At 44.1% G+C, this 16205-nt stretch overlaps 1 protein-coding gene across 4 annotated transcripts in view; it reads left to right on the top strand.

Moving 5' to 3' along the window:
- Positions 1-9891, top strand: part of per3 (period circadian clock 3) — a 42773-nt gene extending 32882 nt beyond the window's left edge. For all 4 annotated transcript variants that reach the window (XM_038298055.1, XM_038298056.1, XM_038298057.1 and 1 more), the window contains 5 exons: positions 4603-5513; positions 5629-5815; positions 6039-6225; positions 9471-9621; positions 9703-9891. In XM_038298055.1, coding sequence (XP_038153983.1) covers positions 4603-5513; positions 5629-5815; positions 6039-6225; positions 9471-9621; positions 9703-9852 — 1586 coding nt within the window. In that variant the 3' untranslated portion in view covers positions 9853-9891. The remainder of the gene's footprint in view (positions 1-4602; positions 5514-5628; positions 5816-6038; positions 6226-9470; positions 9622-9702) is intronic.
- Positions 9892-16205: the final 6314 nt, after the last annotated feature.

Here is a 16205-nt window from a genome sequence, read left to right as displayed (position 1 = left end):
GCTGGAGTATGTCGTCCACCCTGTGAACAGATGGACGGGCCATCATGGTAGCAGAGTCCAGATGCATCCCAAGAAAGGTGGTTGTCTGAGATGGAACCAGACAACTCTTTGCCAAGTTGACTTTGAGGCCTAACATTGACACATGAAGTAGAAGCTGGGACGTATCCCGAGAGGCAGCTACCTGAGAGGGAGCACAAAGAAGCCAATCGTCCAGGTATGGCAGAATCCTGACTCCGGAGGCCTGTAGAGGAGAGAGGGCTGCTTTCACGCATCGAGTAAACACCCTCGGGGAAAGGGAGAGCCCGAATGGGAGCACCCGGAATTGCCAATGGCGCCCCCGATAGGCGAACCTGAGAAAACGGCGATGTTCTGCCGCAATAGGCACGTGAAAGTAGGCGTCTGTCAGATCTACTGATGTAAACCAATCTCCCGCCACAATGGTCTGAAGGACCTCTGTTATGGTGAGCATGTGGAAGGGAAGGACCTTCAGGTACCGATTCAGTCCCCTTAGATCTAAAATGGGGCGAAAACCGCCGGTCTTCTTGGCCACAAGGAAGTATGTGGAGTAGTAGCCTCTGGGTTGCTGCAGAGGATCTACAGACTCGATTGCCCCCTTGCCCAGGAGGGCGGAAAGCTCCTGGTCTAGTGCCTGAGATTTCACCGGGTCTGTGATGACAGTCATCTTGACCCGGTGTGAGAGGGGGGGCCGCCGTCGGAACTGGAGCCTGTAGCCATTGGTTAAGGTGGCAACCACCCATGGATCTACGGCATGAGCAGCCCAGAAATTCAGCTGCTGATGGGAAAAATGTCCGACGGCTGGCCCGGTGGCATCATCTTCTATCCCCACGGCCCCTGGGGGCTCTGGGGGGAGGGCGTCCAGGATTTGAGGCCCGGGTCTGTCTAACAGGGCGGCAGACTGGCTCACGAAAGTCCCTTCTCGGTCTCTGCCGCACATCATGGGGATAGGAACCAACAGGTCTGCCACCAGTCTGAGGTCGTGGCTGAACGCTGGGGGTAGTGGCAGGGCGGCCCGAACGCTGGGGAAAGGCAGGTATGCTCCTGCGAAGGCCGGAAAGCTGCTGGCTAGTCTGACGTGCCTGAGCAGTCCGTTCCAGCGCCTCCAAGGCAGCTGATCCAAACAGCTCCCCTGGTACAACCGGGACACCCCTGAGGGTCCTACGGCATGCTTCAGTCAGAGGAGACTGTGCCAACCAGACCTGTCTACGAGCTTGGACAAGGAAAGACATGACCCGTCCAAGCTCTCTGGTCATCAGCGCGAAGGCCTGCAGCGCTGCGTCACTATAACCAATCGCCGCACTTGCACCACCAGTGTCCTGAACAGATGCAGACAGGGCAAACATGAGGTGCGCCAGGGAATTGCCAAGGCGGCCAGCACGCGCTCCTGCATTGTACGCCTTACAGAGGAGGTCATCTGTAACCCGACATTGAGTCCGCGGGCACCGGACATCAGGACGCAGGGCTTCATCTGGTGACACAATCAGTGAAGCAACAGCTGGTTCAATTGCTGGCATACGGTCCAGGCCGGCCTTCACTGACTCATGCATGGCAGCTAATACACGACCATCCGAGGAGAGACGCGACAGCGCTCTCGGTTCTCGCCAACAGGCGTGTAACTCCTTCAGGTACTCCTCTGATGGAGGTACAGAAAAAGGAGTAGGAGCCCTTCCACGTCTGAAAAAAGCACTGCCAGAGCTGGATGCCTCTCCTTGTGGGAGTTCCAGCTGCAGCTGCTTCAGGGCCATAGACATGACCTCCCGCATGGAACCGTCACCGGCCTCTCAACTGGGCCAACCGGGCCACCCTCACTGCATGGGGCATAAAGCTGCAGTTCATACAGGGGTTCTCAGACAGCGCCTCCAAAAGGTGCTCATGTCCAAGGCAGGTAGGGCACAGGTCGTGGCCATCCTCTGCCTGCAGGGCAGCCCCACAATCTATGCAGCTGTGAGAGCCATCCATGTCGAAGGCCGACAAGGCTTAAAGAACAGAAAGTTATCGAAAATCGGGAGAGGGGGCGCAAACGCAGCCGTCACCAATTACAGCAGAGAAACGAAAGAGGCTGCGAGCACAAGGCAGCCGATACTGGGAGAGGGGGCGAGAACCGCTACCGTCACCAGGTATAAAACCAATAAACCAAAAAAGCTAACAACGTTAGCTGTATGGAAACCTAAGTTGGAAGTAGGAGCGAACAACGCTGCCGTCACCAATTATAGCGGATAAAACAAGAGAGGCTGCGGACACAAGGCGGCCGATACCGGGAGAGGGGGCGAGAACCGCTACCGTCACCAGGTATAAAAGCAATAAACAAAAAAAGCTAACAACGTTAGCTGTATGGCAACTTAAGTAGGGAGTAGGAGCGATAAACGCTGCCGTCACCAATTAAGAGAGCAGACCAACGAAAAGGCTGCAAAAAAAGGTTGATATTGGGAGAGGGGGCGAAAACGCTGCCGTCACCATTTATAATTAAGCAGACCGATGAAGAAGGCTGCAAACAAACCAAAAAAGGCTAACAACGTTAGCCGTCTCCAACTTCGGCAACGAAGTAGACCACACTTGGTTGGGAGAGGGGGCGAAAACCGCGGCCGTCAGTAATTATAGCAGCGCAGACCGGTGAAAAAAAGGATGCAAAAGTAGGGAATATACTGGGAGAGGGGGCGAAAACCGCTGCCGTCACCAGGTATAACACCAACAAACTAAAGAAGCTAACTACGTTAGCCGTATATAACTTCGGCAGTGAAGTTATTCACACTGGGAGTAGGGGCGAAAACGCTGCTGTCACCAGTTCGGAACAAAACAGCACGAAGCTGTAGGTAAAAAGCTAAAGTCGTGAGCCGGGAGAGGGGGCGCGGACGCTACCATCACCAGCAAACAACTCACTTACCTTCCGTAATCTTCAGAATCGACCCGTTGCAGCCCTGGGAGGGCGGAGAATAACCGCAACTCCGGTCAAGAGACAGGGGCTTCAGACAACGGGGAAGTTAGCGAACCGCTTGCGAGAAGAAAAAAGGAGCAGAGCAAAGGATGACACCAGGCTATATAGCTTCTGAGTGGTCATCCGGTGTCACAGGTGTGACTCTGTTGGTATAATTACTCGAACTGCGCATGCCCGAAGGGTTCATTCAGTGCTTTCAGCACCGCCCTCTGGCGGTCAGTAGGGATGAAATAGAACTTTAAGAGCATGCGTTCTGTGAAACGCCATCTGAAAAATTAACTTGAAAAAACTATTTAATAAAGAAAAAGGGATGATTCATTCTTTATTTTTTTCCTGTTTCAACAAAACAAAACGAAATGTGTTATTTATTTTTTGGTATTAAAATTAAATTAAAGAAAGTACTAATTTCATTTCATTTTGGATCAAAGAAACTAAAGAATGGACCATATGTGGATTGTATTAAATATGTTTTTATGTAGTCTTAAGGAAACAGAAAAGCTGGTCTCAAAGCCCCTTTTTTTATTAAGTTTAATTTCTGGATTTTAATTTTCCATTAAAGCTACAGTGTGTAATAATTACAGGGATATACAGTCAGAAATGTAATATATTATACATAACTATGTTATTTATCATCATCTACGAGCTCAGCCTCTTAACCTTAATATTTGCGTTGCCTTAGAATTCGTTATTTATAATTACATAGGAGCGGGTCTCGCAGCCATGGAGGCAGACATCTTTGCGCTACGGCAGCGCAGAGCCAACAAACTAGCGATTGCGAGATCGCCAAAACGTCACAACGATGTAGAAAAAATAACGGGTATATTTATTATCTTAAGTCTACATGAAATCTATACCATATACAGACTAATGAAATACTATCTGTAAAATTATCTATGTAAACAAACCTCATCACTTGAGAAGGTAGGTGATGCGGACGTCGTGGAAGACATTTTGTCCCGTAGCGCTCGACGTACTGTTGGGGGGGGAGAAGCGGTGGGGGGGAGATGTTCATGTTGCTGCAGTCTGCAGTCTGACCGCTAGATGTCGCTAAAAGTTACACACTGTAGCTTTAAATCATAGGGAAATCATATTTTAATGTCAAATCATTCTGGCTTAAACATGTATATTAATGTACTTTTTATCAAACGATATTGTCACAAATTTCAAAAAATCTCTATTTAAAAAAAAATCCTGTCTTAAAATCTGTTTGTTTTTTTTCTCAATTATTTTATGCAGGCCAGTTAGTTATACCTCAGCTTGTACACCTAAACTCAGCCGATCATATATCAACGGTCGTCTGTCAATCAAAGTATTGATTCATATGTCGCAGCTAATATACGCAAAGGTTGAAATAAAAAATAAGACTAATTTACTTTATTTATTTACTTGTATAAAGTCGTGTACCACTCAGGAGAATTCGGACATGCATCCGTTGGAACGGCCGTTTCCCTATGACTATAAGGAACATGTTGTTTGTAACATAAATGGAAAAAAATTTCCTGCATTTTACTTTTGGTCATCAGCTATCCGCTGGGTTGTCCCTCCATTTTTCTCTCCATAGATGAATTATTGTTGAATTCATGAGGATCTTTTGTTGGGAAAGGGGCAGTTCTAATAGACATTTTTTTTTGGGGGTCACTCTTTTATCACAGGAGACTATCTGCGCCCAATGAGTGCTGGAGGCTGGAATCGCTCTCGAAGAGCAAAAGCCAGACACAAGCGACCAAAACCCCAGGGATCCTCAGCCAGCTATGCTTCCCTGGATGGCCCCCGCTGCCCTGTTCCTGACTCCTCATGGCCCTCCTCAGAGTCCTCACAGCCTCAGACAGCAGAGACGCTCAGCCTAACGACCCCCATCTCGGCTCCACTCTTTCCCGTCCTGGAGAATCCTGGAGCAGGGCTGCCTGCAGCCGCTCCTGCAGCCTTTCCGCCTCCTGAGCAGCTCGGCTACAACTTCAACGTCATGCCGTCTGCTCAGACCCAACCGGCCATACTACCGCTTCAGGTGGAGCCTCTGCAGAATGTCCAGAACTTTTACAGCCCACTCCCGCTAGCTCAGGCCCAGAGCTTTAACCCATACGTGGCGCCTGTCATGGCCGTCATCCTTCCTAGTTATCCCACTTTAACCTCAGGTTTTCCGTCCGTTCCCTCCGCCGTACCTCAAGGATTCAACATGACAGGCTACGCTCCTGTCAGTGCGCCCTTCCCTCAGCCTCAATTCCAGGTGCAGGCAATCCCTCCCACTCAGGCCTTCCAGGTCCAGACCGGCCCCCCCACTCAGACCTTCCAGGTCCAGACCGGCCCCCCCACTCAGACCTTCCAGGTCCAGACCTGCCCTCCCACCCATACTTCACCGGGTCTCCTTCTCTGCTCACAGAAGGCCAGCTCCTCTGTTGGGGAGGAGGAGGACACGGCCGGACCTCAGGCTTTGTTCTCAAGCTCCCGCTCCAGCTCTCCTCTGCAGCTCAACCTCCTGCAAGAAGAACTCCCCAAACCCAGTGAGGGGCAGAGCAGCACCGGAAACAACCACTCTGAGAGTCTCCATGAGCAACACCCAACCGAGGTCAGCTTGAAATCGTTTTTAGCTCATGACTTAAATGACAACGGTTAACCCATCCCCCCTTTTATAAGATGATGGATGTAGAAATAATAAAAAAAAAAATCTTTGCTTTGTTCAGGGCGATGCTCCGAGTGAGTCTGGAAATCAGGATGCCCAGTCAACATGCAGTGAGCTGCTGGACTTGCTCCTGCAGGAGGATGCGAGGTCAGGAACTGGATCCAACGCTTCAGGATCTGGATCAGGGGAATCTGGAGGGTCACTGGGTTCTGGATCCGGCTCCAATGAAACGCCCACCTCACACACTGGTACCAAATTCTCTTCTTTCTCTTTTGGTTCTTAATTATGTTTTTGTTTCATCTCCATTTGTGAATAATGATTATCATTGTAGTTCTATGGATGCTCTGTGACCGATTCCTGCTAGATGTCCATTTAATTAACTCCTCAAATCACCAACTGATGTTAAGCAGGATAAGGATCTGGAAGGTTTTCTTGAGCTTCAGTGAAGGGGGAAAAAAAATCTGTTTACAGGCAGCAGCAACAGCAGCAAGTACTTTGCAAGCAACGACTCGTCAAACACCTCCCGCAAAACTCGTAAGAGCCAGGAGGCAGCGGTGGAGCACGGCCAGAGCTTTGATACTCGGGTGGAGAACTCCCTGTGGAACATGATCCAACACACGCCGGAGCGGGTTATGATGACCTACCAGATACGCACAAGGTAGACATGAGCCACATTAACACTAATACACAATTTCTATGTAGCCAGGGCTTGACATAAACTTTTTTTCATATTGGCTTTCACTGTGGCTAAGTGTTTTTTCGCTAGGGGTCATTATCTGGAGCATAGGGACTCTAAAACATACCTTAAAGGTGGGGTATATGATCCTGGATAAACGGTTCCTGCCAGCTACATTTTTGAAAATACACACCTTCAGCCCACCCCACGAAACCACGCCTCCAAATTACATGAACGCGCCTGCTGTCAGTCGAGAATGTTCGGATGTTCCCGAGAACGAGAACGAAACAGGCCGAGACCTCGCGTATCTTACAAAATGTTTATAAGCATGGATTGGACAGGAATGCAGCGTCAAGGAGGATAATACTTTATAGTGCCATGATAGCAATCAATATTTCAGACGGAGCTAGTAAGCTAGAGAAACATGCTGGGACATTGCATGTAGTCGACATCTTTGACTTTCTCACTAATGTGGTAAATAAGAAGTAACCAAGTATTATCTCAACATATAAGAAAACATAACGTTGTCTTACCTATCGAGTAGAAACAAGGCCACCTTAGCATCCGTCTGTAGTCCCCTGTCTTCTTTCAGTTGACGCCAACGTTGGAAAGCTGTACCGATTACCACTCTCGTCCTGTTTCGTTCTTCTGTTGCTTTTATCCTAGCTGTTGCTTTTTCAAGCACAGTTTTGCCTTTTCTTTTCGAACCCGTTGTTGTCGTCTTTTCTGCCATAGTCAATATTCTCTCTGGCTGTGTGAGATAAATCTGTGGAGTTGGGCTTGATAGCTAGGTAGCTAGGTAGCCCACCCCCCCTGCGCCGGCACTTGGGGGGGGTGGGGGGGGGTCACGAGTCTGTGAACGCGCAGGGGGGAGGGGTGGGGAGAGCTCAGAGCTGACGGTTGATGGGCGTGCCAGCAACCAGTAGAAGTAGGGATGATAGTTACTTCTATTGGTTAGCGTTTTCCTCTGACTACGCCCTCTACACTGGACTAAAAGATTTCGTTTTTTTTCCAAACATTCTATCTCAGTTGGCGCAATGGGCTCGTGAGGAGGTTTTCAATCAGTATGGTAAAAACATGCTCCAGAAAACGTCACATACCCCACCTTTAAGCTGACAGAGCAACCGACTTAGAGCAGTAATTATACCAAAATTGTAAACAATATATGAATATTTTTTGTTTAAGATAAAAAAAAAAGAAATTGTCTGTCAATACAGGTGCTGGTCATAAAATTAGAATATCATGAAAAAGTAGATTGATTTCAGTAATTCCATTTAAAAAGTGAAACTTGTATATTATATTCATACATTACATACAAACTCATATATTTCAGATGTTTATTTTGTTTAATTTTGATGATTACAAATGACAACAAATGAAAATCTCAAATTCATCATATCAGAAAATTAGAATATTACTGAAGACCAATAAAAACAAAGGATTTATAGAAATGTTGGCCAACTGAAAAGTATGAACATGAAAAGTATGAGCATGTACAGCACTCAGTATTTAGTTGGGCCTCCTTTGGCCTGTATTACTGCAGCAATGCGGCGTGGCATGGAGTCGATCAGTCTGTGGCACTGCTCAGGTGTTATGATAGCCCAGGTTGCTCTAATAGTGGCTTTTAGCTCTTCTGAATTGTTGGGTCTGGTGTATTGCATCTTCTTCTTCACAATATCCCATAGATTTTCTATGGGGTTAAGGTCAGGAGAGTTTGCTGGCCAATTAAGAACAGGGATAGCATGGTCCTTCAACCAGGTACTGGTAGCTTTGGCACTGTGTGCAGGTGCCAAGTCCTGTTGGAAAATGAAATCTGCATCTCCAAAAAGTTGGTCAGCTGCAGGAAGCATGAAGTGCTCTAAAACTTCCTGGTATATGGCTGCGTTGACCCTGGACCTCAGAAAACACAATGGACCAACACCAGCAGATGACATGGCACCCCAAACCATCACTGACTGTGGAAACTTTACACTGGACTTCAAGCAACGTGGATGAAGTGCCTCTCTTCTTTTCCTCCAGACTCTGGGACCTTGATTTCCAAAGGAAATGCAAAATTTACTTTCATCAGAGAACATGACTTTGGACCACTCACCAGCAGTCCAGTCCTGTTTCTCTTTAGACGCTTCTGACGCTGTCTGTGGTTCAAGAGTGGCTTGACACAAGGAATGCGACAGCAGAAACCCATGTCTTTCATACGTCTGTGTGTGGTGGTTCTTGAAGCACTCACTCCAGCTGCAGTCCACTCTTTGTGAATCTCCCCCACATTTTTGAATGGGTTTTGTTTCACAATCCTCTCCAGGGTGCGGTTATCTCTCTTGCTTGTACACTTTTTTCGACCACATCTTTTCCTTCCCTTCGCCTCTCTATTAATGTGCTTGGACACTGAGCTCTGTGAACAGCCAGCCTCTTTAGCGATGACCTTTTGTGTCTTGCCCTCCTTGTGCAAGGTGTCGATGGTCGTCTTTTGGACAACTGTCAAGTCAGCAGTCTTCCCCATGATTGTGTAGCCTATAGAACTAGACTGAAAGACCATTTAAAGGCTTTTGCAGGTGGTTTGAGTTAATTAGCTGATTAGAGTGTGGCACCAGGGGCCATCAATTTTGAACCTTTTCACAATATTCTAATTTTCTGATATGATGAATTTGAGATTTTCATTTGTTGTCATTTGTAATCATCAAAATTAAACAAAATAAACATCTGAAATATATGAGTTTGTATGTAATGTATGAATATAATATACAAGTTTCACTTTTTAAATGGAATTACTGAAATCAATCTACTTTTTCATGATATTCTAATTTTATGACCAGCACCTGTATGCTCTACCGAGTACTCGAGTGGAAAAGTTTTAGTTTACCTGGTTAATTCTGTAAAAAAAAAATCTCTCTTATGGATCCTTTTAATTCGATTAATAGAAAAATTAATCAAGAGATTAATCATTAGCAAAATTACCATTAGTTGCAGCCCTAGTTTAAAGATGATTTGGGATTGTTGCTTCTTGTTGTTTTCAGTAAAAAACAGTTTTCCAAAAGTTTCGCCTCTTTTCTTTTTACAATGGTTCGTCATTTTCCTTGACTACTGTTTTGGGGTTTTCCGATTGGCTGTGTCTGGGTATAGTGTCGATGAAGAGAATAAAAGGGGTCTGTATCCGCCAGAAAAAGCCTAATCAGAGCACCTGTAAGCAAAAGATCTTTTAACTTTGACCTGTTTCCACCCTAATGTTTCAGGGACCAGATGGAGGTGCTGGCGGAAGACAGAGAAAAGCTCCAAGTGCTTCAGCCGCTCCAGCCGTGGTTCAGCCAGGAGCAGAGAGAGGAGCTGGCTAAGGTCCATCCTTGGATCAAACAGCACACCATCCCACAGGAAATAAACACACATGTGAGCATAGAGTGTCTATAAATCCCCTCTTTTCCTGCCTGTCTTCATTTGTGTGAAACCTGCCTTTCTGTCGCCCCTCAGGGTTGCGTTAGCTGCAGCTCGGGGGCAGGCCTGGCCCGCTCCCCTCGCCCAATGCTCACAGAGAGTTTGTCAACTCTGGAAAGCCCCCAGCAGGACAAGGTTGGAACCACAGCCGATGCCCTAACAGCTCACAGCGAACCACAACTTTAAAACTCTCCTCACCACTCCACAGGAACGGATCCTGAGGTCTCTAACACTTTTTGTACAGACAACGGACTAAAAGAGCGGAGGAAAGCAGAGAGGGACACGTTTCTGGCCTCTTCTCTGTTCACCATGCCCCTGGAGGGATTAATGTCGCAGTAATCACTTTTCAGATCTTTGCTGAGCAACCTGGTGATCAGTATGTAAAAAGATCTTTGCACTTTGTAAGACAAAGAAAGCCTGAAGCGTTAACTGAAACAACGCTGATCTGGAAACACGGACATGTACAGTTTATGACCCACATCGACTCACCTGAGCAACATAGCGGGGACCTACTATGAACGGCCCGCAAGGAAAGTACTTTTTAATCAAATGGACATGTTTGCTGCTCCTGGCTGCTTATAATCAGGTCCAATCCTACATATCGTCTATTAACTGGTTTCCTCTGGTCCAGATCGTGCTTTTGTTCCGTATCCTAATGTAATATTGAGTAATAAACGACAGCCCACCTGTTGATCATTTCAAATGAAAATGAGGGGCTTCTCGTCTTGCTCAATCATCACCCTGTTTATACTCTCCTTGTGCAGCTGTGAAGAGGCACTAAGCAGCACCAGATTTCACTTTTACCAACTAAAAGAACCCCGTAGGTGTATTTTGGACTGCGTGTGATTTGTGTGATAAAAACAGAAAGGAAAATTACCAATTCTGTGAATGTTCTTGTCCTGAAGTGAGATTGTGGTTGTGAATGCGTTGACCGTCTACTTCTTTTTGAAACACTCATCCAACAGTGCAAGACAGAGCAGGGTTTGTATCATTTTTAGAACAAAAGTATATACCAGTACTGTGTATTTTATAGAAAAACTTACACAAATACTATGTGTATAAAAAGCCATTTGTCGTGGATTCAGGGACCGTTTGTGACACAAGAATGAATAAATGACCTAAACTGAAATGCTCCTGGGCTTGTTCTTTTGTTCTGTTTTTTTTTTTTTTATCTTTAATCTTATTTTTGTATCCCCAAGTTTCCTGTTTGCCATTTCAGGCTAGTGGTTAGAGCAGTTTGTTCTCTGAGAAGGTTGCAAGTACCCGGTACCACTAATTTAACCAAAGAAAAACCCATAATGGTCAAAGAAGTAACCTGCTTGCATGTTTTAGGGTAGTTTGGTGCTACAATTCAATTCAGTTTATTTGTATAGTGCCAATTCACAACACATTTCATCTCAAGACACTTTACGATTCAACCAGATCATACGGTCAAATTGATTCAGTTTTCTATCTAATGAAAACCAGTTGATTTCATTGACTAGAAAGCAATCCCTCACACCAAGCATGCTAGTAGCGACAGAGGAGAGGAAAAACTCCCTTTGAACAGGAAGAAACCTCCAGCAGAACCAGACTCAGTGTGAGCGGCCATTTACCGAGGCCGACTGGGGTTCAAGGAGACAGAAGCAGAGATGCAGAAAGAAGTAGAGATACAAAAGCCAGCTGTCAACCAACTTCATAGGCGGCCCCGTCCAGTAATCACACAGATAGGCAGATGAGCTCCGCTCCAGCTCCCATGTCAGAGTTTCAAGAAAGCACATCCAGCCAGTCACTGTCAGAGAAACAAGACTACACTGAAAAAGGTGTTAATGGTAGCAGCACAGCTGATATTTCTCTCCAGGATGGAGTCACAGCCAAACAGGAACAGACCAGAAGAAGCTACTATGAGAGAAAGCAGAGAGAGCAGAACGTTAGAGATTAAAGTAAAAAAATTATTCGGGGTGGGAGTATAGAGATAGAATGAAGCAGAATGATGAAATAGGCGTCCCTAAGTTCTCAAGCAGTCTAAGCCTCTAGCAGCCTAGCCTTAAAAGTAGACAGGGTGTCTGCCTCACGGACTAGAAATGGTACTTGGTTCCACAGGAGAGGAGCCTGATAACTAAAAGATCTGCCTCCCATTCTACTTTTAGCAATTCTAGGAACCACTTGTAAACCTGCAGGTTGAGAGCGAAGTGTTCATGTAGGGATATTAGGAACAAGCATAACTTTGATATAAGATGGAACTTGGTTATTTAGGGCTTTATATGTGAGAAGGAGGATTTTAAATTCTATTCTGGATTTAATAGGAAGCCAATGAAGGGAAGCCAGGATAGAAGAGTTATGATCTCTCTTTTTCATTTTCATCAGAACTCTGGCTGCAGCATTTTGGATCAGCTGAAGGCTTTTAACTACAGTTTGGACTTCCTGATAGTAAAGAATTACAATAGTCCAGCCTTGAAGTAACAAATGCATGGACTAGTTTCTCAGCATCACCCCTGGACAGGAGATTTCTCATTTTTACAATATTCCGCAGATGAAGAAGGAAATTCTGGAAACCTCTTTGATATGGAATTTAAATGACAGGTCCTGATCAAAAATAACACCATAACATGAGATTTTTTAGTTTATTATCTGAAATCAGTTTAATCCCATCCAAATGAAGTGACTGGCTAATCAACTTCTTTTTCAAAGACTCTGGTCCAAAGACTATAACTTCTGTTTTGTCTGCATTCAGAAGGAGAAAGTTAAGAGTCATCCAGGTTTTTATGTCTTCGGACAAGCCTGAAGTCTATGCAATGAGTTAGCTTCATCTGGATTTATACAGATATAGCTGAGTATCATCAGCATAACATTGGATTGCGAGCATATAAGATATTGAATAGTTTCTAGCACTGAGGTCCCTGTGGTCAGACAGATAAGATTTAAACCAGTCAAATGCTATTCCTTTAATTTCTACTAAATATTCAAGTCTTTCTAAAATAATATGCCTAAAAAAACAAACCAACTCTACAAGAATATTCTGATCTAGTACTATTTTGCTACAATAAGACTTTCTTTTGAACTTTAACCTTTTACCGAGAGTAAATTACAGAAATTAACTATTTACATCAATATACTAATATTAACAAGAACAAATACAGAATTCCTGCTCTTTTAAATATATTTTTTTAAGGGAGAGAAATTAAAGTTAAACCATCAATGGTTTTTACAGTGAATGTGGTCCTCAAGGTACAAGGAGGGCAAAAATATATCATCCCATGCAACAAATGTGTTTGTCTAATACATGACTGTAATATTTAATATACCAAATGCACAATTAATTACATTTCATACTAACTACTTGAAGGTACACTTGAAATAATTAAATTACTAAAAGTCATTATAAATGTTGAAAGATTTTTTGAATTAAGATTTAATATGGAGTGCTGTGGTTTAATCACTTAGACTAAGAGACTTAGACTGAGACAGACTTTATTACCATTTTGTGCAAAGAGTGTATACAAAAAGAAATTTCGTTCAGTACAGCTCTCAAGACATTTTCATTTTTAAAGTACAGCCGTGATAAAGGTAAAGGTAATCAGTGTATTTATATGGGTTCTCAATCCGCTGGGCTGCTATTCTTGAGGTTCACAGGCTGAAATGTGTGGGAACCCCTGATTAATATGTCTTATATGTAATTAGATAGAAAGAAAAATAATAATTAATGATAATTTATAATAACTACAATTATTATTATTTTTTTAAATAGCTAAGCCCATTCAGTGTGTATATTATGAGGATCCATATATTCATTTAATCAGCATATATGTGTAACTTTATGAGCAAAGGATTCAAGAAAATTTAGTCTGTGTTCAGTGATTTATTTGGAAACTACAGATTCTGGGTGCGTTTATTTACCCGATGGTACAGTGTGAATAGTGTAGACAGGCTCAGTGCACATGGTCCCCTTTGAAAACAACCCAAATGAAGAAAACAGCTCAAGCAGTGTTATAAAACCCAAAACATAAAGTGATTACAAGTGTCCTACAGAAATGCAGAGAACAATATTACTTCTGCTTGGTTTTCTTCACCTGCATAAAAATTATGAACCAGTGCAGAAATGCTTAATCAGTGTATTTGCATAAACAAGTTTTAAAGTTTAAATAATATGATCTGCAACCTGAATATAGCCTACAATGTGCTTGCAGTCTTGTTAGTTATGCTGAGAAATACCTGCCTGCTGAGAATTACCTCCCCTCTCGCACGCTGATGAGAAAACAGATTGAAATATGACCCACTAGGGTACTTTTAAACATACTCTTAATATTTTCATAATTCTTATGCGCGGGTGCCCTGGAATTAGCAGTTTTGGTTGATAGATGAATGCCAAGAAATTCCTCCCTTTTTTTTCTTTTCTAAACTATATACTCTGAGTCAGACAGAAGTTCTGAAAACTGCTGGAAAAATGAACAAGCAAAGACTGTAAGCTATCAAAAAATCTGATTCTTAGCCACAGCCGACTGAAAAAGAAAATGTGAGGGTTAGGGTTGAGTCAAGGTACGCCACAGGCTCCACCCCTGCTGGTCCCCTTCCTTCAATGCCTTTATTGTCAGCTTTGCAGCCATTCTCCCCCGGAACCCAAAGACTTTGGTTTCCTGGATGCTGCCCGGTGGGTCATGGGCATAACACATGTATCGGTAGTTGGCATCGTTTATAGCTGGAACTACGACGGTACCTGATCGTCTTCGAACCTCGACTTTGGTTCTTGAGTAATGAAAACGTTCTTGGCAAATGCTTTCGCTTTTGTCTGTCTTGCTCCGGGCCAAAAAATTTCACCTCTTTCGGCACAATACGAATGCCCCCGGCCGTCGCTCTTTTTTATGGATCTCAGTTCAGAAAACGGAAAAATTAGAAGCGCGGTGGACCATCAGCTCAATCCCGAAATCCAACTATGACTTTTTTAACTGCAGCAGCTTTAACCCCTAGAACCCTACAGACCCACCGGTGGGTCCAGATGCTACGTGACCTTGTAATTTTAACAACCCCCCAGTATTGATGTAAAAAAACACATTTGGCACAGTTTGGTGACATTTTTGGATAAATGTGCCAAAATGGCCTCTCCGCCTAAGAAATTTCTCACTAATACCATTCTAAAATAAATATGATTCATCTGATTGAGTCCAAATTTGGTATATTTTTACACAACATTTAGATTTAAAAGTCTGTACTACTTTTTTTGTGCTATAAATAATATTTTGGTAGTGTTTTGCAATGTTTATTACAAAGAATTTTTTGGCGAGGTTCAAAAAATGCAAAATATTTTGTATTTTGTCCCTAATATTTCAGGCAGGGTCAAAGCTACAATGGTGCTGACACCAGAAAACCATTCTATGACATCTTACCTTACAGAGGTACCAAAAGTTTCTTCTCAAATCTAATAGCTGTGAGGCTATAAGTGATTTACTTTTGTGTGTTTTTGTCAGGCAGAAATTTATTTACACCCCCTTAGGGTGTAAGAGGTTAAGGTACTACTGTGGCTGCTGGCACCAGATTTGCCCTCCAATGGATCCTCATTAAACGATTTAAAGTGTATTCATTAGAATTACAGGGCCTTGAAAGAGTCTTGTATTGTTATTTTTTTTTCAATACCTCCCCAAGTCGGAAGTGGGTAATTTGCGCGCCTGCTGCCTTCCTTGGATGTGGTAGCCGTTTCTCAGGCACCCTCTCTGGAATTGAACGAAAGTTACGACTTTAACTACGGTTCTATGAATCCCGGATGACCGCCAGAGGCGGTGCTTAAAGCACGAATGATCACTCTTGCGCATGCACAGGTTGAGAATTTTATACCAACATAGTCACGTGTGACCCCCGGTGACACCGGTGTGCCTTTATAGTCACGTGACAGCGACAGCTCAGTCCCTTAATCTTCTCGCGAAAACACGATGATTCCGAGGGACCGAGCGCTCTGGCGGTCATCCGGGATACATAGAACCGTAGTTACAGTCGTAACTTTCGTTCTATTTCATCCCTACTGACCGCCAGAGCACGAAATTCACCTTTCAAGTCTGGTGATAAGGAAGCCCTGAGGACAGCCATGAGAGTTTTAAAGCGAAGTCCGGATTTTTCAGAAGATTGTTTGCCATCCGCCATTAAACTTCAAAAAGAAGAAGAAAAATGTTGTCGTCCTCTCTTATGTTTTGTACTCAGCAGACTTTTCATGCTGTCTCAAAAGGAATGAAAGATTTTTTCCAAGCACTAAGCTCACTTAGCTGATTGCTCCTTCCTGTGTTTCCAAAAAGGTGATGGTAAAAGTAAATATCCGTCCTTCTTTTGTAGACAAGCTATCCACACATGATGCATGAATTATTGCCCGCCCGCTCTCACTCGCATCAAAAAACACCACTGCGCAGAGTGTAAAATTCTGGATAATTTATCCGACTCACGGGCATCCGTGAACAACTATCGATATCAGGGAGACTCCCAGAACTTCCGGGAGACTTGGGATGTCTGCAAGTGTTTTCTTTGGGGTCATCAGAGTAAAGAAGAGTGAAAGTGAACGTAGATCACCTTTGTATGATTTC

Source organism: Cyprinodon tularosa, unplaced genomic scaffold (genome assembly GCF_016077235.1).
Source record: "Cyprinodon tularosa strain WSP-4 unplaced genomic scaffold, ASM1607723v1 ctg40, whole genome shotgun sequence".
Lineage (NCBI taxonomy): Eukaryota > Metazoa > Chordata > Actinopteri > Cyprinodontiformes > Cyprinodontidae > Cyprinodon > Cyprinodon tularosa.
Note: the sequence above shows the minus strand (reverse complement) of the source record. Positions and strands in the feature narration are given on the sequence as shown.